The sequence below is a fragment of the Solanum lycopersicum genome, chromosome 1, assembly GCF_036512215.1.
Source record: "Solanum lycopersicum chromosome 1, SLM_r2.1".
Classification (NCBI taxonomy): domain Eukaryota; kingdom Viridiplantae; phylum Streptophyta; class Magnoliopsida; order Solanales; family Solanaceae; genus Solanum; species Solanum lycopersicum.
In genome coordinates, this window is record NC_090800.1 from 41,626,237 (window position 1) to 41,651,994 (window position 25,758).

The window sequence follows — 25,758 nt, forward strand, 5'->3', positions numbered from 1 at the left end:
GTTGCTTGTTATTTAATAGCTTGAGCAGTAAATATTGGACGTGCGGCTCAATTATACGGTATGTAATGCTGTCTCCTCTTTCTTTGCTTGGCATGACTTTTAAAAATAAGCGAATAACGGACAGATTTGATACTTGCCTCTAAAGCGTCTAAGTGATGTATATTCTTGCTTCCACAATTATTCCTCTATATATCGGTTATGTCTAAGGCTATGATGATCTCTAATATCTATGGTAATGCTTCTTAGAGTCATTGAAATTTTACGTTTCCATATCGTATTAAAGGTTCATAATCTTGATAAAACATTAATCTTTGGTAATACTCCTTGTTGGTTCACGTTGATTGTTCTATTGAGTTATAAGAAATGATTTTAATTGCTTATGGTTGCTCATAACATTCTGCTCGTGCATAGAGTCATTTATCATTTCACCGAGTCCCGGGCCGGGTAATGTTCGTGCGGAGTTTCTTGCATATGTCACCGAGTTCCTCACTAGAGGGCCGGGTATGTATATTATATATATGATTGGTGATGAGGATGGTTATGATGATGATGATGACGGAGATGACGTGATGATTATTTTGCCGAGCCCCTTACTAGGGAAGCTGGGCACCTTAAATGTTAAATATATGCATGATTTTCACTTAAAAAGTATATGTGTAGCGATATTTTGTTTCGACTTGCCACATTGATATCCTGTCATCTTTACCTTATGCTTTACATACTCAGTACATTGTCCGTACTGACCCCCCTTTCCTCGGGGGGCTGCGTTTTATGCCCGCAGGTGTAGACGTGCAGTTCGGTGATCCTCCCGCCTAGGATATCTACTCTGCTGATTGGGAGAGCTCCACTGTTCCGGAGCCCAGTCGTTTTGGTACATAACTTTTGTGTAGTCTTTTGCTCGTCTATGGGTATGGCGGGGCGCTGTCCCGTCGAGTTTCACTAATGTACTCTTAGAGGTCTGTGGACATTATATGGGTTGTATATATATGTTTTGGATAATGGTCTGGACATGGTTTGTTTGGGATGTCCGCTTGTACAGGGGCAGCCTTGTCGGCTGCGTACATCATTATGCTTTGAATAGTGGCGACCTTGTCGGCTCGCGTATGCTGTTATGGTTGAATGGTTATGACTCCTTATGAGACAGGTCCTCTTATATATATATATATATGACGTTGGGGTTGGCTTGATTTGATTAAATTCCATATTGTCTTAGTTTCAGTTGGTCATACTTAGCAGGTTTGTATGTGGGTGTCCAAAATGGGCACTAATCACGGCCTATCGGGTTGGGTCGTGACATATTGTAATATCTAACACATAATTGATATATGTTGAAAATATGTTATATTCTATTGTAATATCATAAGACATAATTGACATATGTTGACACAGATACGTTATGTTGCAATATCTAACACATAATTGACGCATCTTGATACAGATACGTTATGTTGTAATATCTAAGACACAATTGACATATGTTGCCGGATATGCAATATTTGTTTTAAAATGTAACACATAATTTTCATATTTTGACACAGATAAATTTATTCAAAATTAATCACACTTTATATTTATACATAACGATCAAATTCAAAAATCATTGCAAAATAAAGAAGGGCAACATTTTTCACCGTGAATTTGTAAGTTCCTTACATATGTTACCACATATGGCAATTTAATTAATCCCTCGTATGAAGAAGAAAATTAACTAAATAATCTAGTTCTATATCACACCTACATAAATCACAATGAATATCATCTTCATTGTAGTGTCTTCTCCAGGAAAAATCATTCTTGCGATCGATTCGCTCAAATTGATGAACAGTGCAATAAATGGGTCTTCTTCCAAACAAGCGAGGTCGTGGCACATACTGAGCACATAAAATATTTTTCAAATGAATTCAACATCTTCTCAATATTACTGGCTTAGGTTTTTTCATGTTGTCAATGAACATTAAGCCTTCACTCATGGTTTAAACGCCATTGAAGATTGACATTATGGCAAGCAAATACTGAGCTCCATTGTGGTCACTGTCTGCTGCTTGATTAGTCATTTCAAATGCAGTTGGATCACTACAGTTAAAAAAATCATACTACAAAATAAATAACATATTTAAAATGCAATGTTAAAATAAGTGAATACAGTCGAAAAATATTAATAATTACAATGTCTTTTCTGTATAAGGCTTCTGGATTCCCTGATGCTCTTGATATTTCCAAGAAAGAAACGATTTTTTGAACAATCAACCATCTATGATAAGGAAACCTAAGCATATTTATCTTCTGATATACAGAAGGTTCATTAGCTACTTCATTGAGGAACCTAGAGCTGAAAATGAAATAAAATGGTAAGGAAATGACATTAAAGAGCAAAAAATTGATTAATACATACATACAAAAATTTAACCCTCACTAAATCTTGTAGGGAGTAGGAAGCAACCCTTTGAATAATATTAATTAATAGTTCCCTCGAAAGGGATTCAATGAAGTTTTTATTAATCATATTGATTTTTGAAGATTTCTTATTCATATAGAATATTCAGTGAAATTTGAAAAGTTGGAAGAGAAGAGAAGAGAAGAGACAAGTAAAAATAAAGTAAAAATTTTCAAATGCGTGTACTTTTTTTTTTTGAAATAGGGTAAAATTTGAAGAGTCGCGTCACTAAAGTTTTTTTCTTGAAAGTTGTTTCAATGACACTAATGATATCATCACATTACACCTAAATATTTTTTTAAAAAAATGTTGGTGCAAATTCATTTTTTGTGTAAGACATAATTGACATATGTTGGGACAAATGCAATTTTATGTTGATTAACACATAAGTGGCATATGTTACCACAGATGGAATATCTATGTTAAATGGCAACATATAATTGACATATGTTGCCACACATGCAATATTATGTGTCATGTGGCAACACAATTCATATGTAGCAACAGATGAAATATTTTGTTGTAAGTAGCAACACATAATTGATATATGTTGCCACATATGAAATATTCTATTGTAACTAGCAACACATCATTAAATATAAATAATGACATAAGTTGATTCTAAATAAGATAAGAAGATAGGGATCATCCTCAAATAAGAAAGAATATTCATTAAACTTAAACAACACATCTTATGGAGCATTTCGATTTGGGCATGAGTTTTTTTTTGTGGCCAAAGTCCCTACTTATAGAACACTTATTTTTCTTGTTGGAAATTATTCGCCAACTCCATGTTGTCTCTTATATCTCCTTCTTCGGGGTTTACTTGGATCAACATATGGAGGGGGTATTTCTCTCTGTATGATATCCAAAGGACAATCCAAGAATATTCAGGTGGCACCGGGTGAATTTCCTGACAATATGTCATTATGTATTTTTCCACCTAATAATATGGAGAGGAGTACTAGTAAATCTGATTTTCAAAATCGGAACCATGTTGGGATCGAAGAGCCCATGGCATATGGGCAAGGTATTTTGTCCAAGTTAAAAAATCTACAAGTACAAGTTCTTCTTTGTAGATCCACAGTAGCAACATCACCATGACCAGTGACAATGAACTTGTACTTAGCGATTTGATGAGCCAACAACTTGTTTCCCGCGTTGAGATACTCTGATATGTCTTTATCAATTGAGGGAACAAATCTATTTGCAGCATGCACCAGCTCTATATGCCTTTGGTGAAATAACAATACAAATCTCCTTTTTATTTCATCAAATAGTGCGACAATGGGAAATTCTCTTTCAACATCAAACATAGCATTCACTAACTTCGCGATGTTTGACATCATAATGTTATATCTACACAAAAAAAATCAAATAAAATACATAAAATCAAATAAACTCAAATGAGATGGTACCTATATCAGGGGCAAAATGCCCTACTCCATGTGTGGAATCCTATACATTCAAGAGCTTCAGCCGCCTTTGATACCAAATTTCTTATTTGATTGAAATGGTCATTGAACTCACATCTATCGTACGCCTTTGATGCTTTATAAAAATGGGACACTACCTTCAAATTGTGAAATTTATTTTGAATATTTTTCCCAAGGTGTGTCATGCAATAACCATAATGAGATGCAGGGTAGATTCTCACAACCATCTTTTGAATACTTGGATGTCTATCAGAGATAATGCACAAATCATCAGTATCATCTACAAAGCTTCTCATATTATGAAACAACTATTCATATGAGGCATCACATTCCTTGTACACGACACAAAAAGCCACTGTAGATATACGATTCTCAGCATCTTGTGCCACCGCCGATAGCAAAACTCCTCCATACTTGCTCCTCAGGAATATGCCATCAACGGAAATTACTTTTCTCATTTCTTGAAAACCATTTATCCAAGTAGCATATGATACAAAGAAGTACTGGAATATACCATTTTCATCGAGTGACAATGTCGCTTGCTTTCAGGATTCACAACTTCAAGCATATAAAGATACTCATTAAGCCCTGCATACCTGTGCTCATGTGTTCCCCTGACATTAGACTTAGCATGCTCCATTCCCTTATAAATCTTCCAATAGCTTACCTTACAACCCAAAAGATGCTCTAAATCACACGTATAGTACTTTTCATATATTCTAATGGAAAATTTGTCGCTACTTGTAAATTTCACAGCCCTCATCCACCAATTGCAATCCGGATATGAACATTTAAAGGAAAACACATTACGAGAATTGATCAGCTTTTTCAGTCTAAAATCTTTTTCAAGCAAGCAATTTTTAATGAATTTTTCAATTCTTGATTGTTCTTGAATGTCATTCCCTTATAAAAAAGAATTGTTTCATCACCTCAAACATTATTCACACGTGAAGATTGAGAAGCACATGGATTGTTGTTGCCAAACACAGGTGCAGGAGGAAAGTTGCTCTCGAGGTCCGTCCCTTCAGTTTCCCTTCACCTACACTTAGACCAATTTCATCATCGGCATTGTTCATGTCCATAAGATTAAATTCATCATTTAACATATCTTGTTGTCCCTCGTCTACATTATGTCCTCCTCGATAGGATTTTCTTCCACGTAAACTCTTAATATGGTCGGTTTCTCTGCTCCTCTCAAATAAATAAACAAACTAGGTTGATCAGTAATTTTAAAAGGCAAAACCTTCTCATTATGAAAAAATAGAAAATGTAACTCATGACAAGATCCTGCGATTTACAATTGTATCCAGACTTATGCTTGACTAAATTGAAGAAATCATCATATAAAATGTTTCTTTCGACACACAAACCTACTGAAATGACTCCTCATTTTTTACTATCCTCCCAACACCATATGAATTGATTTTTCTTCTTGACCCATTCACCACGACAATCAATCCCTACAAATAATGACATTGTACCTGAAGATATTGATTGAAAAACAATTAGTAATTATAAAGAATAAGTATATGTTGTCACATATGATTTTTCTATTGCGAAATTCAAGTCATATGTTGCTACATATGACTGTTCTGTTACTACACATAAATCACATGTGGCAATATGTTTATGTTATATCTTACGTTTTCACATTTTTTTTTCTGTTGCGAATGTAAGTCATATGTTGCTACATATGATTGTTTTTTTGTGACAAATAAATCACATGTGGCAACATGTTTATGTTATATCATATGTTGCCACATATGGTTTTTCTGTTGCAAAATATAAGTCATATATTTCTACATATGAAAGTTTTGTTGTGACAAATAAATCACTTGTGGCGACATGTTTGTGTTATATCTCGTGTTGCCACATATGGTTTTTCTATTACGAAATTTAAGTTATTTGTTGCCACATACGAAAAGTTCTGTTGTGACAAATAAATCACATGTGGCAACATGGTTATGTTATATTATATGTTGCCGCATATGATTTTTCTATTGCGAAATGTAAGTCATATGTCGCTACATATAACTATTCTATCGCGATTGTAACAACCTTTTGTTGCTACTATAACATAAATATGTAACCACATGTGATTTATTTTTCACAACAGCAAAGACATATGTAGCAACATATAACTATTTTGTTGCGAATGAAAAACATTTATGTTGCTAATATGACTCTAGTATGTTACAATAGTCAACTGTTGCAAAATATATAGTCATATGTTAGAAACGCCAATGCAAATTATTAAAAAATTTGCAGGTACCCAAATCTAATGATGATGAATGATTTCAAATAACTATTAGTTTTATTTACCAGAAAAAATAGTGTGTGACCCAATCGCTTATGAAGTAATTCCAATTGAAACTAACAAAATTTGGTCCACCGATTATAGATTAGCTAAATCTGATTTAAGAAGAAAAAAGCTGAAGCACTAGCACCCAAAATCCACAACGTACAAAAAGAAGAAGATGATGATGAACAGAGCAGGAAGAAAGACAAACAAGCAAGCAAAGACGAGAGCAGAAAAAGAACAAGAAGAGGACGAATACGACGGCTAGGGGCGGGGGGAAATCTTTTATTTTTCCTTTTTATGCTCAATGGTGGCTTCCATTTCCCACCAAAATTGGTTAAATTAGTTTTTTTTTTAGTCAATTTAACCTTTTACCCCCCCCCCTCATTTAATTACCACAAAAGTTGGTTAAATTAGGTTTTGTGAATTTATCCTTTTACCCTTCATTTAATTTAGTGGACCAAACTGTCAACTTATAAACTTGAGGGGAACTCCAAAATCCTTAATCATTAATCACATAATTGGCACCTACACCTTAAGACTTATGTCGCCACCCATTTATTTTGAAACCTTATTGCCACTTTTTTTTTTAAATCCCTTGCTCTCGCCCTAGTTGCGTGAAAAGACGAGTATAGGATTCTTAGTTATGGCTATTGTTTGCTTGTTTTTCTGCTTTTGGCAGTGTGAAGACGAAACGTGCACAGTGGTTGGGTTTTGGTGTTGCATCGGAATTGGGTATGTGGGAGTGAAACATAAGGGTCCAAAATTGCTCTTGATTGGGTTTGAAGAAAGGGCTTGGAAATTTATTGATTAATCAATTTCCTTTAGGGTTTGACCACTTGAGTTGTAATTGTGGTCAAAATCGGCATAGAAATATAGCCAAATATAATAATTGGTAGGTTCGGCTAAGTCGAATTAATATTTAATTAATTAATGAGCTTCTTAATCTTTAACGAAATAAAATGATTTAAATTGACTATAGAATAATTAATTGAATTATAAACTAATTCACTCGAATTTATAACTACAACTTAAACTAAAGTGAATTAATAAAATACTTAACTATGACGTAAAATCTTTAGAGATAATTTCTAATATTTATAAAGAAACGTGATTGTAATAAACATACATAGTAATTATTTTTTTTATAAAAAAAAAAGACGAAATTACTTTAATAAATATCTGGAAAGTGTGTTGAGTTTCGTAAAACTCATTGTTTCAAAATTATAGCCATCACTAATAAAATATTATTTTTAAAAATAATAAGTCCATCACATTACTAATGCAACAACAAGAAAGCTACTTCCAATGAGAGTTTTTGAAAATTTGAGGCGAAAATATCTAGAGAAGTAAATTTTATCATACATTCAAGTGTCTAAATAAAAAATAACGATAAATTTAAAAGTCTGACTAAGTTCATCTTAATTATTCATTCATCTCAATTATGTGATGTTACATCATAGATAAAAAAAATTAAAATAATATATTAAGTTATTAAAACAAACCATAAATATTTATAAAATTATATTTAAAAAAAAGAGCATGAATTAATTCGAATGTACTACTTCTTTAACTTTAATCATAGATTTTGATTCCAAGCTTGAAATAGAATCCTATTAAAGTGTCCTCCTAAATAAGGGGCTCAACCTAAATTTAGTTGGGGCTTTGATTCAGAGTCGAATAATTTTGAATGTCATTTTCAGGAATTTATAATTTCGTCGTGTTTTAGTAGTGTTTATGAAAATTTTGATATTATAATTGGTTTATTAATTCGGTGGGGTTTAGTTAATAATGAGTCGGTAGTGGGTTGGTTTATAAATTATATTAATAAATTAAATTATAACCAATAGTTTAGCGCCAAGTATTTTAAAAATAATTTAAATAGTTTAATTTTAAAATAGTTAAATAAGTGGTCAATTTTGAACCCAAAGGTGGATGATAAGGGTATTTTTGAGCCAATAGGTAGATGAGAAGGGCATTTTGGAGCCAATAGGTGGATGGAGGGTAATTTTGTACCATTTCCAATACTTCGAGGCTATTTTAGACCCTTTTCCATTTAAAAATTATAAAAATGACAAAACTATTCAAAATAACTTGCAAACTACATTTATTTTATATTCATTTTTTACTTTATTTTTTTGAAATTTTCATAAAATTAATTATATCAAATCCTTTGAAATTTAAGAAGCTTGATGACTAATTTATATTGTGGAATTCGGTGTCAACAGAAATGAAACGCCCTGTTATGTGAGTCTTGATATAGATCTTTTTTAGGTTTAAAATTGTAGATTTCTTGCTTGAAATCGTTGATTTTCCAAGTTAAAACATTGCACCTTTTAACAGTCTTATTGAGAAGTTTAGTGTAAAATATAGTTCTTTTTCTTAGTTAAACATCAATTTTTGGGATATAGATTGTTGATCTGACCGCTATATTTTAAGTGCAGGAAGAAACATTATTTTAAAAGGATAAAAATATTTAATAAATTTTACTTATCAACACTCATTCAAGACTTTGTGTTAAGGTTAATTTATCATTTAAAACTCCCAAATAAATTTGAAATCTAGTTTATAGGTTAAAGCAATTACCCTTTAGAAACATATTTAAAGCTAAGATATTTGCCCTTAGCAATACCTATTTTTAAGAAAACAAGTAAGAAAGTAAACCTATATATTTTTGACAAAAAATATATGTAGCTATAGAATAAGTCTCAATAGTTAGACCCATTTAATTTTTGTTTTTTACATCACCCCTTTTCAAAATATATTTTACTACTATCACTTTTCATATCAAATATTACGAATAATATTTAATTTCTTAACATGTCATTTCAAGATTTAGATATGCCAACAGATTTAGAATACAAGGTACTTTCATTTATGTCATACGCAAAAAGGTGCAAATCCTATATTTTTAGTTTTTCTCTATGCATTACTTATTATTTGGCTACACTTCATTTTATTTTCCTCATATCTACTATCACTTTTACAAATGATACTTATTTTATTCCTACACTCTAATATACACATTATTTTTTAATATATTTACACCCGGCTATTATCTTATTTGTTTTATTTTCCTTTACATCTCAATTCTATATATAAATAAAACGACAAATTTTCATATTTTTGATACATTCATATAAGACACCTTTATATTTTTCAACATATAAAATTTTTCAACATATGTCGTACCTTGTATTTTACTCTTCTTTTTAAAACTAATAAAATTCACTTACCATTGATTTTAAAGCAAATAAATAAATAATTTTTTCTAATTATATTTTCCTAAATTGAGTTTAAGCACTATCTTCGAATATGCTCTGAAGTATGCTTAATATCTTCCTCTCGAGTAACCAAATCCCTTACTCAGAATCTCACAGGTTTCGCAAATCAAAACAGAGTTTACATTTACATACTAAAAAAATGTTTTTCCTAATATTTTCCTACAAATTTAGGTGGCGACTCTAAAATAAAAAATACATTTTTTCCAAAATCAGAGTGTCAGCCATATTATGTTGTGAATTGTTTCGGCCAGTTCGAAATAAGGTGTGGCAGGTACTACATAGTGTTGTCCAGGAGACAAGGTATGTAAGGCTATTCAATTAAGTATTCTTTGGGATGAAGTCCTATTTTTTGGGTACCAACAAAGAAAGTTTTCTAAATAATCCTTGTTGTTAAAGATATGTTGTGACGGTGTATAGTCTCTAATTTATTTAATATCCTTCTACTGCTATGGTTTCACAAATGTGTCAAACTACTCAAATAGGTATTCATTATCCTATATCGATGTGGTAATACTTTCAAGTACGAGTATGATAAAAATACACTAAACAGTCATCCTCTAAATCAAATGAGGAGTCATTGGGTCAATAAGATCCTACATTACAGATATTATGAGTTTTCATAGGCCAAATATATTATGTCCAATTTATAAGTCCTTACATTGAATGTACACTTATCTCTTATTTTGAATTTGTCCATGTGCATCATTAGTTCACATATTTATAGCACCCTTTCATTTGATATAAACTACTAAGTGTTAAGTACTTTACTTGTCCTTGATTCTTAAACTCGTTGAATAAAGTGTGTGCAAGCATTATCACTCGAGTGTTGATACTCAAGCTCGGTCCGTGTGGCACGACCATCGTTCCCAATAGAGCGATAGGAAATGCCAAAGGTCGGATTTTATTCCATTCTCTAGGTAACTCTGAACTCTCTGTTATAATTTGCATAAAAACTCACGTGCTCGAATCTGACGTAGAGATTCCTGAATGATACGCTAGATTCTTGGGCCCAGTAAGCGTAATCTCTTCCTAACCCGAACCAGTCTGTGATTTCTTCGACAGAAGGTTTGTTAGGGATCAAGATATTTTCTTGTTTTCTCACCCTTCTTTCTAACCCTATACCAACTGTGTTGATGCAGTCCCGAAGTTCCTTGATTATCGGGGTGACTTACACAGTCCCAAATCGGAACACCATTTTCTCGTTGTCCCAATAACCTGTAAGGATTTCAATTAGCTCAGGCAAACCATTCATATTGAGTAACTCAGTCAGGGCGCCCACATACTTGTTGATTGTTCTTCTATGATCTCCGTCAAGGTCATTATACCATATTTTGAGTAGAGGCGGTGCTTCTACGACCATGTCGAATCTTGGAAAGCGATTCATACCTACAAAACAAAACCCAGTTAAGTTTGCCCACCCCACTTTTGATTTCCACATGTACATCATTCAAATGTCAAGAAAAATGATAGGTCGTGAGGTCGGAGACCTTGGACATAATTTTGGCGGTTTCAACTAATGGACTTAATACGTCTTGAGTATTAAGACATCTTAGGCTAATGCTTAAATTCGATTTTGGTTTCTCTCTATCTTAGGCTGACTAGAATTTGTTTCAAAAGTGACGGCGAGTCGGATAGACGACGGGATGAAGCTAACAAACGATGTTGGATGGCCGCAAGCCAACTATTCGTTTGTTACTTCCAAAGAAAGACTTATGTGTTTTCTGAAAAAGTCGTGATAAGTCACGTAACCTCGTTTATCCTAATGCAAACTACTTGTCGTTTGGCAGAAAATATGCGATGGAAGTACAACAGTTGATATAATACGATAAAGGAACACATAGACAGATATTTCAAGTAGCCAAACGAATTTAGTTTTAAGGTTAGAATCCTCCAAATCCCCAGCAGAGTCGTCACTATGTTTTATTTCGGAAAAAATATTTTATATTTTTGAGACTTTTTTGGAGTCGACACTTAATTTTTGAGAAAAATTAAGAAAACTATCCTTCCAATTTTTAAGGGGGTTCGAGGATTCACATTTATACTTTAGAAAGGTTTTATGGCACCTAAAATATTTGCTAACATGTGATTATCCGGCAACTAACCTATTTTTGGCTAAAATGATCTAACTTAAAATTTGAGATAAAAATATTTTTTATTGTTTGAGAAATATGAATTTATTATCTAAACAAGATTTGAAAAGTTTATTTTTAAGTATATTTACTTGAATGATTTAACTAAACAACTAAAATGAGGTGACGACTTTCGGGGATTTGGATTCTTTAACCCTAAGACTAGCAAAATATTCAACAAATAACTACAATAAAGTGAGAGTGAGAGAGAGAGAGAGAGGGAGAGAGAGAGAGAGAGAGAGAGTTGGGTCCAAATTCGGTTTTTGTCCGCCTGGATCGGTATTTGGACCCCTTTTCGTTTTGGGGCCTTAGGCCTACTGTAATGTGGTACCTATCCTAAATTCTAGCAAAATAATAATGACAAAAGATAAGGGCTTAGGCCCAAAAGAACAAATACAAGACTTAGAAAATAAATTTGGGCTTCTTGGCCCAAAATCTTCAACTTTTCGGCATGTTTTGAATTCTTCTGATTTAAAGACCAGCACATCGATTTTCGATTGGCTGACTCAAAAGGACGAATTGAGCCTTTATGGCTCTCCCTCGGAATGCAAAAGGAAAAAGTAGGAGTCCAAGGGGACTCGGAGGATGTCACATGCAACAAAATGATGGCAAGAATTAGTATGTGAAACCATAAAACAAATAAAATAACTTAGACAAACGGAGTTTAACTAAAATGAAGTTGTTCAAAAGAAATCAGACTGAACTAAAAACGCAACTCAAAAGAAAAATCAAATGAACCAAATTGAGAGACAAAAATTAATAAGCAGGTTGCACTACTGAACAATGGAACACTTGCATGTGTGTATATAAACTTATGAGCATTATTTTATTCCAGATAACATACAATCATTAACCAAACCACTAATCCAAAATGTTAAGACAGAGCATGTTGCCTGATTGTTAAATATGGACACCTCAATCAAAATTTTAACCCTATAATGGAAACTAAAATTACTAAAATATCACCCTAAAGGACAAAAAATTATTAAAACATATCAGCAGACCAAAATTTGGAAGGAAACTGTATTTTTTTCTTTTTTTCCGTTCACACAACTTACCACAACAAACATCTTTACCGAATTTAGTATGCTTAAGACACATATGGGTGGAAATAAATGGAACAGTTAAAGGCTGACATGGTTCGTTAATAATTCCGAATAAATGTGTGAGCTAAAGAACCATTTATACTTATGATTGATAACTTCAAGCCATAAGACGATGAAAACTATGATTGAGTTGCTTGTCGTTGTTTAAGACAAGGGTAGAACTATGTCAAACCAAACATGAATCCCAATCCGAAACTACTTATCATCGATATTTGAACACAACCTAAACAATATAGAATAGGACACTTAACTCACAAACATAATTAAAAAAATCGATTAGATTAACATTCAAAGAAAATATGTCGTAACACTTAGAAACTATTCGAGATGAAAGCCTAATGAACGAGCAAACTGGCCAATAAGCAAGGACATGGCACATCCATTTACAAAATACAAAAACTTAGGAGACAAATATGGGGTAGTAGATGGCAAACTTGGAAAAAAAACTAGAAACAAAGTATGCTTAATCTGAAAAAAAAAACAAAGCTAACACTTTGAAACAGACTTAACAAAATAGTAACGTAAAGATCAAAAGTGAGAAATCACGAATTCGACGCAAGGACCCAAAACAACAGCGAATGCAACAACAAGAATTTGTAATATTGACATCTCGGTTCACTCCTTCAACACGAGGTGAAAGAGTGAAGCATAAGATGCCTGAAGCAATGTAAATGATGCAGTTTTATAATAGAGAAATAAGACTAAAAACGAGTGAAACAGTCAAAGAACTAAGCAAATTGCAGGCATGAAAAGCTTTTTTTTAAAAAAAAAAAGGCGAGAAGAGTAATGATTTTTAAAGCTAGAAAAGCAGTTTTGAGATGCACACTGCCCGCACTTTCATATTTCGACCATATTCTCGAACAAACAACTCTATAAGGGCGACATGGTAATACTCGAAAATCCTCACAAACCAAAACTCAACTGTAGACAGGTAGCATTTTATTCTTATAAAGCAAAATCAAAAGAGAATTTGTGTTCTTCATACAATCCCCACAAATATTTGAAGATGAGTAACTCTTATTAAAAACACGCTTCATATCTTAATCAACCAAAACACTCTACCCAATGCTAAATGATATTTCATCAGATGACCAACATTGAGTCACAGAAAGACAAAAACGGACGAGAAAAGAAGAAGAAGAAAAATGAATCAACAAAATGCTTCAGTTAACAAGAAAAAGAAGTAGTTGATAAGACTAGTAATGCTAAAAAGGGATTTCACCTTTTTCGGGGCGGCAAACTTGAGACGGGAACGAGCCAAGGTGAGCTTCCACGACCACAGAAAAAAAAAGCTTAGAGAGTTCTTTTGATTCAACACCCCACAATATTCGAGTAGGAATACCAAACCCAAGAACTATAGAGGAAGGAAGAAGAAAATCTCTTTTCTGTTTCTTTGAACCATCTCTCTGTATTTTTATATGGCTTGTCACTATTTTTTGCTCACTCGATACCTTTGCTCTAGAAATTTTCAAGATGAAAATCCAACCAAAAATACCTTGCCTCCTTTTTTTTCAACTCTTTGTGTATATCCAGAAATTTTCTATCTTCTCAAAAAAAAAAGAGCTCCCCTTTTTACCGTGAAAAAAAAATGTTATATAGAATAAGAATGGGGTTCCTCCTTGGGGGAAAAAAGGTGAAATTCAATCACACAAAAGGGACCATTTTCGAATTCAAATTCGTAAAATCTTTTACCAAAATAGGGAGATATTTTTTTTTTGAAATTCTGCCCCATTTTAAGAAGCGAAAAAGGGCGACGGACGCTCCAGATTAATTGAAGGTCCTATTGAGCGACGTGGCTCAATCTCGAGCTGCAAGGACGATTTGTGTGCTTAGAGTTGCTGCTACTATGAATTGAAAGGGACATGAGGAAGAAGACAACAGAGGTCAGTGTACTCTCTTATTGACCACCTTCCTATTTATTTTGACGGAGAAGAAATACCGTTTGGAGTCGTTGCTGCTGCTTCCGTGAAATCGCCCCCACGTGAGGTGGAATGACTCATGCGTTATTGTCGTTTGATTATGCTAAAACGCTGTTAGATCTTTCATCTAGTTGTTGTGAAGAAATCGACCTAAACGTTATCGATTCGCTCTCAACGTTCATAAGTTTCTTTTGGCGAACAAAGAATGGGCTGGGTCGGATCTGAGGGGAAGATTGGTTGGGGCATTATTTGAAGAAAAAAAAAGATTAGGCCTTGGATTAAATGAGAGTGGGTTGCTACTGAATGGATATAGGGCTGGCCTACTTTTGACATTAGATTGGGCTGGGGAAATAGGGATTGCTGAAATTGTTTTATAAGGGCCCCAAAATTTATCCTTTAAAAGCCAAATGAACTATTGATTCAGTCAAATTGTAACTCACTAGTCAATTTGACTAAAACTTAGATAGGACGAATTAATATAACTAATTCACGAGCTTCTTAATCTTAACAAAAAAAATAATTAACTTGCTTGTAAACTAATAGTTCAAAAATATAAGTATAATTTAAACTAAACTAATTTAATAAAATACTTACTAAAATTAAAATCTTATTGAGGTTATTTTCAAATATTTACAAAATAAAACTAATTATATAAAACATATTTACTACTTAAAATTATAAAGTTACTAAAATTACTTTAAAATAAATTGAATTTTTTTTAATTTTATAACGCTAATTATTTTAAATTGTTCGAAATTAATGAAGCTCAAAAGTTAATTTTTATGTCAGGGAGAGTCAAAATTGGCTGTCCGCAACATCTTACACGGTCCTTACTTATCCATAAGAAGAGTTGCACGCTTCCATTTGAAATGCATGTATGCCCCCATTAGAAAAGTTGAAACATGTTTTTAAATGAACCATGCAACATGTCCCAATGTCCCAACTTTCCGAAAACCTTCATAGATTGTTTGTATACATTCTTTTTACCTAATGAATCTTATTGAGTCATAAGTTCCTAAGTAATACATCGAAGTAACATTTTGCTTCCAAATATCATTTTTGTTGCCTCTAGTATTTTATTCACATGTCTACACCACTGGTATATAGTCCTACAACTCAAAAGAATTATGAGCATCAAAAGGATAATCTCAAAGATCAAATATACACAGCAAAGTCAATAATCAATATAATTATGGGTGGCAGCTCGGGGGTTGAAATACCTATCATGTGCCGATCTCAATCTATATAATTATGGGTGACAACTTAGGGGTTGAAATACCTAGCATGGACCGGTATCAATCTATATAATTATGGGTGGAAGCTCAGAGGTTGAAATACCTAGCATGGGCCGATCTTAATCTATATAATTATGGGTGACAGTCCAGGGGAAAAAGCCTAGCATGGATCGATTTCAATTTTTATATTTATGAGGACAACATCCCAAGGGTTAATTTCCTAGCATGGGTCATCCTCTTCTGCCAGTTATCAGTTGGTCGCTTGTATTACATGTCTTACGAAGATTGTGAAGCAGCAAAAATTATGAAAAAAAATGTAATATATAGTGATCCAAGTATAGTAATATATCATGTCCCCAAATGCTAATAGTCAGATCCACTGAAAATTAATTAACGTGTTGAGAAGGGTAAAACATGACATTGTGATCCTATAGGTTGTTTCTAGTTTCCAGATGCCCAGGTTGCTTATGTGTTTATATGTTCTAATAGTTCACTTGTTCAAATTTTATACATTCTTATAGTTTACTTGTTTGCGTGTTATGTGTTCACATATGTACTTTGATCTGTCATTTGTTCTCATAATTTACCTTTTCATATGTCACCTATTCTCATAGTTATCTGTGTGAGTGTCGCATAATCTCATAACTCACATGCCATTGACTTCTTGTTAATGTGTTAATGCCCTTGAATTCCTCAAGGAATTGTTCCCATGTGTCGATGGTGCGTGTGCCCCTCTTGATCTCGGCATCTTTGCGTTTCCACCACAACATGGCTACGTCAAAAAGATACAACACGGCAGTGTTGATCTTGTTTGCATCGCTCCTGACCCGATTACACCTGAAATAATTTTCCAAGTGCCAAAGGAAATTGCCTACCTCTAGGGCGTCACGGACACCCTTGAATGTTGGTGGCTTGATAACCTCGACTCTGGACTCCCTTTCCTGGCCAAGTGATGTTGTTGCTCCAACCTCCCTCTCTACGTCGAGGGCCTCAACCTTGTTCTTCAGCGTCTGGATCGTCGTAAGGGCGTCCATGAACCTGAACTCCAAGGAAGTAATGGTTTCCTTCATCGCTAATTCAGTCCGCTTGCATAGATCCAACTCCTTCTGAATGGCCTCAACTTCCTCAAGGGAGTTGTCTTCAAGGTCTTTGACATCACTGTCCAACCCATTCAAGCGCTGGCCTAAAATCTCAATAGCTAGCCTTGCCCTTTCAACGCTGGCAAGCCATTCATGTCCCACAGTGACGTCGACCGTTTCTTCGCTGTCGTCGCCGTCACTTTCATCGACAATATTATGCTGGAAAGATGTTTGTCCGTAGCTTGGTGGAGGAACATTTGATGGTAACTCACCTGTTGGAAGACCGCCTGGTGGCAGACTGCCTGATGGCTGTCCGCCTGGTGGCAGACTGCCTGATGGCTGTCCGCCTGGTGGCAGACTGCCTGATAGCTGACCACCTGGTGGTAGGCTGCCTGAAGGAAGATTAGTTGGTGGAGGATCAGTGGGTGGAAGATCGGGCAGAACAGGCAGATTGGGTTCGTTGCCCTTCTTGTTCTTTCCCTTCTTGTTCTTCTTTCCCACCTGAACGTTGGGGGTGTTGCTAGCGCCGCTTCCGTCTCCTACATGTCTCCAATTCACCTGTTTACATGGCTATCGTATAATTCATTTGCTTATGTGACTACATGTCTTATAAATTACTTGATCAAATGTTACATGTCTTCACAATTCACTTATCCACGTGTCACATGTTCCTATAACTTACTTGTTCTTATGATAAAACCCATTTTATCCACTTGTATATTATAAACTCCATGTAACTTATCAATTCTTCTATTATCCCCTCATCGCTAAAGTATCATGATGAAATAGAGAAAAAAAAGGAAATTGAATTATGTTTCATTTTATGCCGCTTCATAGAATTTTGATACATGTTTATGTGTCATCCTCTTGGGCAAGAAGATGTACGCCAATTAAAATGATCATAAGTTTTTGCATAGATCTATAGTATGTTTGCGGTTTCCAAGTGTTTGCTACCCTTATATGTCATATTCTCTTATAAGAGTTTCAGTAACTATCATGTTTTCAATTCACCTTGCATATGAGTACAAATTTTATATCTACTCACATTCTTTTATACTATGTCAAGGGTGTTGCACTCACACTGCAGGTGAACACGTTTTAGATGGGAAGTTTCTTAGCGGAAACCCCTTGCAGATTTTCATCTATACTCAGTGATACCCAATTCCACTAAGGGCCTTATCTTTTTCATATGATTTACATAGATGGATTAAGGTACATCGGGGCCTTATCTCGACATATTTATGAATCAAGTCATGTGTTAAAGGCTTCGTAGAATATGTCTAAATCAGGTTTTTATAGTTAGAGTTATGTGTTTCATACTGCCCTATGGGTCCACAAGATAACATATGCACTGATGACTTTTATATGTATAAAATAATTGCTTCTCATTCTAGTTGATGATCAATGCATTACTTAATATTTTTGCTCCTGTCCCTTGTAGGTATGTTCAGTTAAGTGGTTCGCTCAGGTGAGGTATCAAGTTAAGGTTTCGAATGCCAGTCGGTCTCACCCAGGCTTGAGGCGTGACACAAGGCCACTCTTATGAGTCATCTAAGGCTTCACGAGCCGTGAAGTGGCTCGCATGGAGAAGCCAATTTGGGGAAGCCTTGACGAGGCTATTGCTTCTGGCACCACGAGGCGTGGTGACCACCAGTGATTGTGAAGGCCCTCATGGTCATGGGTAGTGCTTTGGCAAGGCTTGGGCAACCTTGCCCCTTGCCTTGGCCTTAGGCCACCTTCATGACTCTAACACTCATGTTAGGCTCTAGTTTAGCCTACTAATGTTTGTGGTGTTACAATTTTTTGCGAGAATATCAAAATAGTGATAAAAATATTCATGGAGTATGAACGTGATGATATAGTTACTAATGATATTGACCATATTTATATTTTTATTTTACTAAAATTTGGTATAAAACTACCCTCTATCCACCTATTGGCCCCAAAATACCCTTGTCATATCCACCTTTGTGTTCAAAATTGACCACTTATTTAACAGTTTCAAATTTAGACTATTTAAATATTTTAAAAAAAATACTTGGCGCTCAACTATTGGATATAATTTAACTTATTAATATCATTTATAAATCAACCCACTACCCACCAATTACTAATTAAGCCCCCCCAATTAATAATTTATTTATAATATCAAAAATGCCCTAAACATTACTAAAGAACGACGAAATTACCGATTCCTGAAAATGACATTCAAAATTATTTGATTCTTAATTGAAGCCCCAGTCAAATTTAGGTTGAGCCGCTTATCTAGCAGGACACTTTCAATAGGGTTCTGTCTCAAACTTGAATTCAGAATATATGATTAAAGGTAAAGAAGTAGCACCCCTCGAATTAATTCATGCACTTTTTTTAATATAATTTTATAAATATTTATTATTTGTTTTAAATATTAAAACTTTAATAAATTCTTTTTAAAAAAAGAGTTATCTATTAAGTAACATCATATAATTGAGGCAAATGAATAATTAAGATGAACATAATCAGACTTTTAAGTTTATCGGTAATTTTTATTTAGACACTTGAATTATAATATGTTTTGATTGAGCACTTGAATGTATGATGATGTACTTCTAAAGACATTTTCGCCTTTAATATTTAAAAACACTCATTGGTAGTAACTTTCCTTTTGAGCATTAGTAATGGGGCGAGTTCATTAATTGAGTGTAGTTTAATTGGTAACGGGTGTGCAGTAGATTGGTTAATAAATTAAATTATAACAAATAGTTGAGTGTCATGTATTAAAAAAATATTTCAATAGTTTAAATTTAAAATCGTTAAATAAATGGTTAATTTTGAACTCAAATGTAGATGACAAGGGTATTTTGGAGCAAATAAGTGGATGAGAAGGCCAAAGTGTATTTTGGAGTCAATAGATGGATAAAGGGTAATTTCCTACCATTTCTGATACTTCAAGGATATTTTAGATTCTTTTTCGTTTAAATTATGATATCATCTCATGTGATCAAACAAGACCTTAAGTTGGTTAGATTCCGTCTAATATTCTTTTCAAATTGTATCGATTTTAATTAACATTGTTAAGCTAGTATTCTGTACGTCTCATATTAGATGGACAATTTCTATCTTATACGATGATTAAGCAAATCATCAATGGAGTAATCAACTTTACTGATTTGTCCTATATTTATATAATTAGTCTCTTAAAGAAAACAAATTCTGAATCTTCAAATTTTTTTTATACTTCCAAAAGTCATATTAATTATTTGGATAAACTAGAAAAAGATTAATTAATTTTAGCAAGTGATGACAACAGTAATAGTTTGGATTCCAAATCAATGGATCCGAATGCAAGTTCATTCAATATTAAGAGAGGCAAATAGCATTATTGCTAAACTATAGGGGGGTGTATTATGAGTAATAAATCAATTGCGATTAAAAAAAAAAAAAAACTTCTAGAGTATTCCAAAGAAGGACAAATAATAGGTAATTTGGACGGCTGAGATTGAGTAGAAGGTTGAAGAGGAACAAGGACCGTCTATTGGGAGCCTTTGTGGTTGGTTTCATTATATAACCTAATCAATCTCTTCGCAACACTCTAGCAGTTTCCTTTTATCCAAATAAGAAGATAAACCCACTCCCCAGCTACTTCTTCGACGACTCTACACTAAAACCCTAATCTTCCTTTCTCAGGTAAGCTTAACAAATTTCTATATTCTTAGTTTCTTGTATGTAAATCTCTGCTATTCTTGGTGTCTGGTTCCAATAGTAATTGCATTTCTTCTGCTATTTGTGTTTTGTTGCTTCTTACTTATTTCATCATTTCTCTGTGCTTCTTTCTTAATTTGGATGGTAAAAAAAGTGTTTCTTTTGGGATAAGGAAGTGTTATTCTTGTTTTTGCTGAATGTATTGTTAAGAGTGTTGAGTCCACAGTGGTGGGGAATGGATGGGTAATTTTGCTGATATTCACTTGGGTAAATCCCTCTTTGAATCAGTTTTTAAGGTTGAATTGGATCTTTACACGTATACAGGTCCATTATTATTAATATTGTTTCAATGTTCTTATAGATTTGTATGGTCAAGAGTATCTGTTCAGTCTGTCAACTGATTCATTTGTGGAGTGCGTTTGAGTGGATTGTAAAACCTTATCTGAATAGCTAGCCAATTGAGAATTGTTCATTTTTCACTGTTTGGGTTAGTTGGAGCCAGCTCTTTGTTTGGTATTTCTGAATCTTGCTCTTATTTACTAGTACTAGTATATGTTGGTGTTTATTAATTATGTGATAATTTATTTTTTTGTTTTAGGGAAAGATGGCATCTACTTTTGCTGGTATGTCCTCAGCAGGTCCCTTGGCTGCTCCCAGCACTTCCTCAAACAAGCTTTCCTCTGTTGCTAATATATCTTCCACCTCTTTCGGGAGCAAAAGAAATGTTGCACTAAAAAAGTCACGCAGGCCAACAATTTTGGCTGCAGCTAAAGAGTTGCACTTCAACAAGGATGGCTCCGCTATCAAGAAGCTACAGGTGCGCTTTTTGACTCAAATTATCATCTACATTTATTGCATATACATACGGTCTCATTTGTATGCTGGGTTTTGCTTCTGTCACAGAATGGTGTGAACAAACTTGCTGATCTAGTTGGAGTTACTCTTGGCCCAAAAGGCAGGAATGTTGTCCTTGAGAGCAAGTATGGTGCTCCAAAAATTGTTAATGATGGAGTTACTGTGGCCAGAGAGGTGTGTTTTTAACACATAATATTCTTATCATATCTTTAGCTGTTTCAGTTAGTTTCTTGTTGAACTTCAAGCTGTTTTGATATGCTATGTTTTTATTCACTTGAAAAAAAAAGTCTCCTTGTATTTGTCATTGCTCGTCTATTTGACTAGTCTCTAGTAGCTTAAAGTTGACTAGTCTCTAGTAGCTTAAAGTTGACTTGATCAAATTGCTCTTTATCATTTCTTAAAGGTTGAATTAGAGGATCCAGTAGAAAACATTGGTGCGAAATTAGTGAGACAAGCTGCTGCCAAAACCAATGACTTGGCTGGGGATGGGACTACTACATCTGTCGTGCTAGCTCAGGGCCTAATTGCTGAAGGTGTTAAGGTATATTGGGAAATCCATATGCTGCTGAAATGTTTCAACATGTTAAATCTACTGGAATTATTTTTTTTACCAAATAAGATTGTGTAAGCAGGTGGTTGCAGCTGGTGCAAACCCTGTCCTAATCACCAGAGGAATTGAGAAGACAGCAAAAGCATTAGTAGCTGAGTTGAAGAATATGTCAAAAGAGGTATTTATATTCATCAATGGGTCTTTGGCTGTATGCAATGATCTGAATGTTTGTTTTGTGCTGTTAGCTTATGGGTTGTGTATCAATTTGCTATGTTTTGGTTGATGAGAGATACTGAATGACTGCAAGCATGTGTACTTGCTATAAAATAAAATTGACATTGCTGACCAAATGTTTGTGCAGGTGGAAGACAGTGAACTAGCAGATGTGGCTGCAGTAAGTGCTGGCAACAATTTGGAAGTAGGGAGTATGATTGCTGAAGCCATGAGCAAGGTTGGAAGGAAAGGTGTTGTGACACTAGAGGAGGGTAAAAGTGCTGAAAACAGTCTGCGTGTGGTTGAAGGAATGCAATTTGACCGTGGTTATGTCTCTCCTTACTTTGTTACCGACAGTGAGAAAATGTCCGTTGAATATGAGAACTGTAAGGTGGGTGTCTTTTTTAGCTTTACAGAGTAAAGCTTAAGATGGTCACGTCTCTTGGAATGCATACTCTACCTGTTGCTGATGTTAGGTATTCTAAAATGCAGTTGCTACTGGTTGATAAAAAGATAACAAATGCAAGAGATCTTGTTAATGTCCTGGAAGATGCTATCAGAAATGGTTACCCAATTTTAATTATTGCTGAAGATATTGAGCAGGAAGCTTTGGCAACTCTTGTTGTCAATAAGCTTAGAGGTGCCTTGAAGGTCGCTGCACTTAAAGCTCCTGGTTTTGGTGAGCGAAAAAGCCAGTATCTTGATGACATAGCAACCCTTACTGGAGGTATCCAGTTGGTTCAGTTCTGCGTCTTCACTTCTGATACTTGTACCTGTTATGAATTTGCGACAAACAATTGCTAACATCAATTTATCCCTGTAATCTGTAGGCACTGTTATTAGGGAGGAGCTTGGCCTTACCTTGGACAAGGCTGACAAGGAAGTTCTAGGTCATGCTGCTAAAGTAGTGCTGACTAAGGATGCCACTACAATTGTTGGTGATGGTAGCACTCAGGAAGCAGTCAACAAACGTGTTGCACAGATTAAAAACCTGATAGAGGTTAGTGTTTGTTTGGTATTTGGTAAAAATTGTTTGTCATTGATTCAGTTTCATATAATTTGTGAATTCCATGCAGGCTGCAGATCAAGATTATGAAAAGGAAAAGCTAAATGAAAGAATTGCTAAGTTATCAGGAGGTGTGGCTGTCATACAGGTAACTTCCAGTCCAATATTAAGAATTTTGGTTTGTTGAATGGATGTGAAGTGCAGCTGAACGTTGTTGATGCTTTAATTGAATGTGAAGGTTGGAGCTCAAACTGAAACTGAATTGAAGGAGAAGAAACTTAGAGTAGAAGATGCTCTCAATGCAACAAAGGTAACCTGGTTTGTTGCCATTTAATTAGGTTTCTGTCCTATATTTTTGGAATGTGTTGATGGAAGATTTGCAATATGAGGATCCAAGTGACTATAATATTTGCTCTTTGGTTTCAGGCAGCTGTTGAGGAAGGTATTGTTGTTGGAGGAGGGTGCACGCTCCTCAGACTTGCTGCAAAAGTTGATGCCATAAAGGGAACCCTTGCAAATGATGAGGAGAAGGCAAGTTTGCTGTAGTTTTTAATTTTCTTTCATATTGTTGTGGGTTCATATGTAGTTGTTGATGCAATGGGTTGACATAGCCTTCTAAAATTTGTATAGAAATGATGCTGCATAGTTCTTTTTGGGTGCCTTTCCAGATCTTTTATCTTTCAAAAATAAGGATCTTTTGCAAAAATGATGTAAATCTAACATGAAATTTGTCAAAGGGTATAAAACCAATTGACTTGTAAGTGTTATGATATCATTTATCTTACTTGCAGGTTGGAGCGGATATTGTCAAAAGAGCATTGAGCTACCCTTTGAAATTGATTGCTAAAAATGCTGGTGTTAATGGAAGTGTTGTCAGTGAGAAGGTAGTATATATGCTTTGGTGATTAGGGAAAAAATGGACCATATGCCCATATGCCACCCATGGAAAAAAGCCTTCTGCTTGAGTTTTTCTTGATTACTATTGTTAATCCTATGATTTTGAGTTGTATAATTGAAATTCTTATTTGCCTTTCAGGTGCTGTCAAGTGATGATCCAAAATTTGGATATAATGCTGCAACTGGCAACTATGAAGACTTAATGGCTGCTGGCATCATTGATCCAACAAAGGTAAGGTTTTCTAGAATCCCATTGAGAGTTGCTGATAATGTGATCAAACACGTGAGATTTTTGTTTTCGACGGATTCCCTGAATGGATTTGGTTTGTTTAGGAATCCTTTGAATAGATTTGATGTGGCTACTGACAATTTTCGTTGCAGTTCTCTGTGCTGATTCTTAAGGAGATGTCTGGAAATCTCCAACAGCCTTAAGATGAGTTTGGATTATAGATTTAGGCTTTTGACGCCAACTAGAGGGATATTACTAATTTAGAGGGGATACTATGGTTTGGATAGAAACTTGTGACATGAAGCGCATGGTTGTGTTTGACCAGAAATTAAATTTTAATTATTTGCTCTCCAGCACTTGTCAAGGTGAACTTGGGCTTGAAATTATCTGCTCTCTGGCACGTGTCTGAAGCAATTCATGGCTTGAAATAAGAGTAGTACATAAGATCACTGAATAGTTTATGTACAGTGTACTTTTCTAATCTTCTCTTGGGGAATGCTTAGAAGAAGTATTTGGTAGTATAGGTATAGGAGGAGGATGTCTTTCCACAAAATTGAGATGGTAGTACTTGTCTGAACTTTTAGAGATGTAGTTGGTGACAGAAAGTATGAGCATGTTTTAACTCTCTCTCAACTTGGTTTTTGTTAGTACCGAAAACTGACATATTTCATTTGGCCTGTACAGGTGGTGAGGTGTTGTCTAGAACACGCTGCATCTGTAGCGAAGACATTCTTAATGTCAGATTGTGTGGTGGTTGAGATCAAGGAGCCCGAAGCAGCAGTTGCTGGCAACCCGATGGACAACTCAGGTAGCTACGGAATTCTGATATTTGCAATTGCTTTCATCGCTTAACATTTTGTTTCTGCTTGGCTGAGTGTCTTTTTGTTTACAGGATACGGTTACTAGGTGATTGAATGAAGGCTACTGTTATCAGATAAGATGAAGTTGAAAGCCTTTATTTTTTTGTAAAAGCTTAGGTATTGTTTGTCGAAGGGAATATATAAGATCCTGGTTGGAGTAGCAGCCTTCAGGGTTCGGCACTGTTAATTAACATGCAATCCAATGTGTAATTGCAGCTTCAGTGGATGTTGAGTCACAGGACATTAATAAATCTTTTATGTAATTTCTTAAATTTCAAATCTTCATTAGTCATGTGGAATAGTCATGGAATTTAACCTAACTAGTCTTGGCATTATTATATATAGTATTTTATAGTGTTACTCATAAAAAAAAAATTCTGATTTGTCTTACTATGAAATTTAAGGAAATAAAAAAGGATCTTGATTATATGGTTTTAAATTAAAGTTCAGTATACATCAAGATGCTTATAAATCTTAGTTATGTGAAAATATTAAAAATAAATAAATAAAGTGAATGATATTTTTATAAATAAACATTTATTTTTA

At 34.4% G+C, this 25,758-nt stretch overlaps 1 protein-coding gene across 3 annotated transcripts; it reads left to right on the forward strand.

Annotated features, from left to right (window-relative positions):
* Window positions 1–20,333: 20,333 nt before the first annotated feature.
* On the forward strand, window positions 20,334–25,484 carry LOC101253117 (ruBisCO large subunit-binding protein subunit beta, chloroplastic). Of its 3 annotated transcripts, none has more exons than XM_069297559.1 (16): window positions 20,490–20,587; window positions 20,964–21,089; window positions 21,201–21,419; window positions 21,506–21,631; window positions 21,861–21,998; window positions 22,090–22,185; window positions 22,369–22,611; window positions 22,713–22,947; window positions 23,051–23,220; window positions 23,297–23,374; window positions 23,465–23,536; window positions 23,653–23,757; window positions 24,018–24,110; window positions 24,263–24,355; window positions 25,037–25,160; window positions 25,245–25,484. In XM_069297559.1, the coding sequence occupies exons 3-16, from the start codon at window positions 21,207–21,209 to the stop codon at window positions 25,256–25,258; spliced, it is 1,800 nt and encodes a 599-aa protein (XP_069153660.1). In that variant the 5' UTR covers window positions 20,490–20,587; window positions 20,964–21,089; window positions 21,201–21,206; the 3' UTR covers window positions 25,259–25,484. The 3 variants fall into 3 exon arrangements, with proteins under 3 accessions (XP_004228946.1, XP_069153660.1, XP_069153664.1); XM_069297563.1 differs by having other exon boundaries at window positions 20,492–20,587; window positions 20,964–21,115; XM_004228898.5 differs by lacking the exon at window positions 20,964–21,089 and having other exon boundaries at window positions 20,334–20,587.
* Window positions 25,485–25,758: the final 274 nt, after the last annotated feature.

What these genes read in the sequence shown, in the direction of transcription:
- LOC101253117 (XM_004228898.5), top strand. Translation starts at nt 21,207, where the DNA reads ATGGCATCTACTTTTGCTGGTATGTCCTCAGCAGGTCCCTTGGCTGCT. An exon ending in ATGCTCTCAATGCAACAAAG is followed by an intron (nt 23,537 to 23,652) that starts GTAACCTGGTTT and finishes CTTTGGTTTCAG; the next exon opens with GCAGCTGTTGAGGAAGGTAT. An exon ending in TTGCAAATGATGAGGAGAAG is followed by an intron (nt 23,758 to 24,017) that starts GCAAGTTTGCTG and finishes TCTTACTTGCAG; the next exon opens with GTTGGAGCGGATATTGTCAA.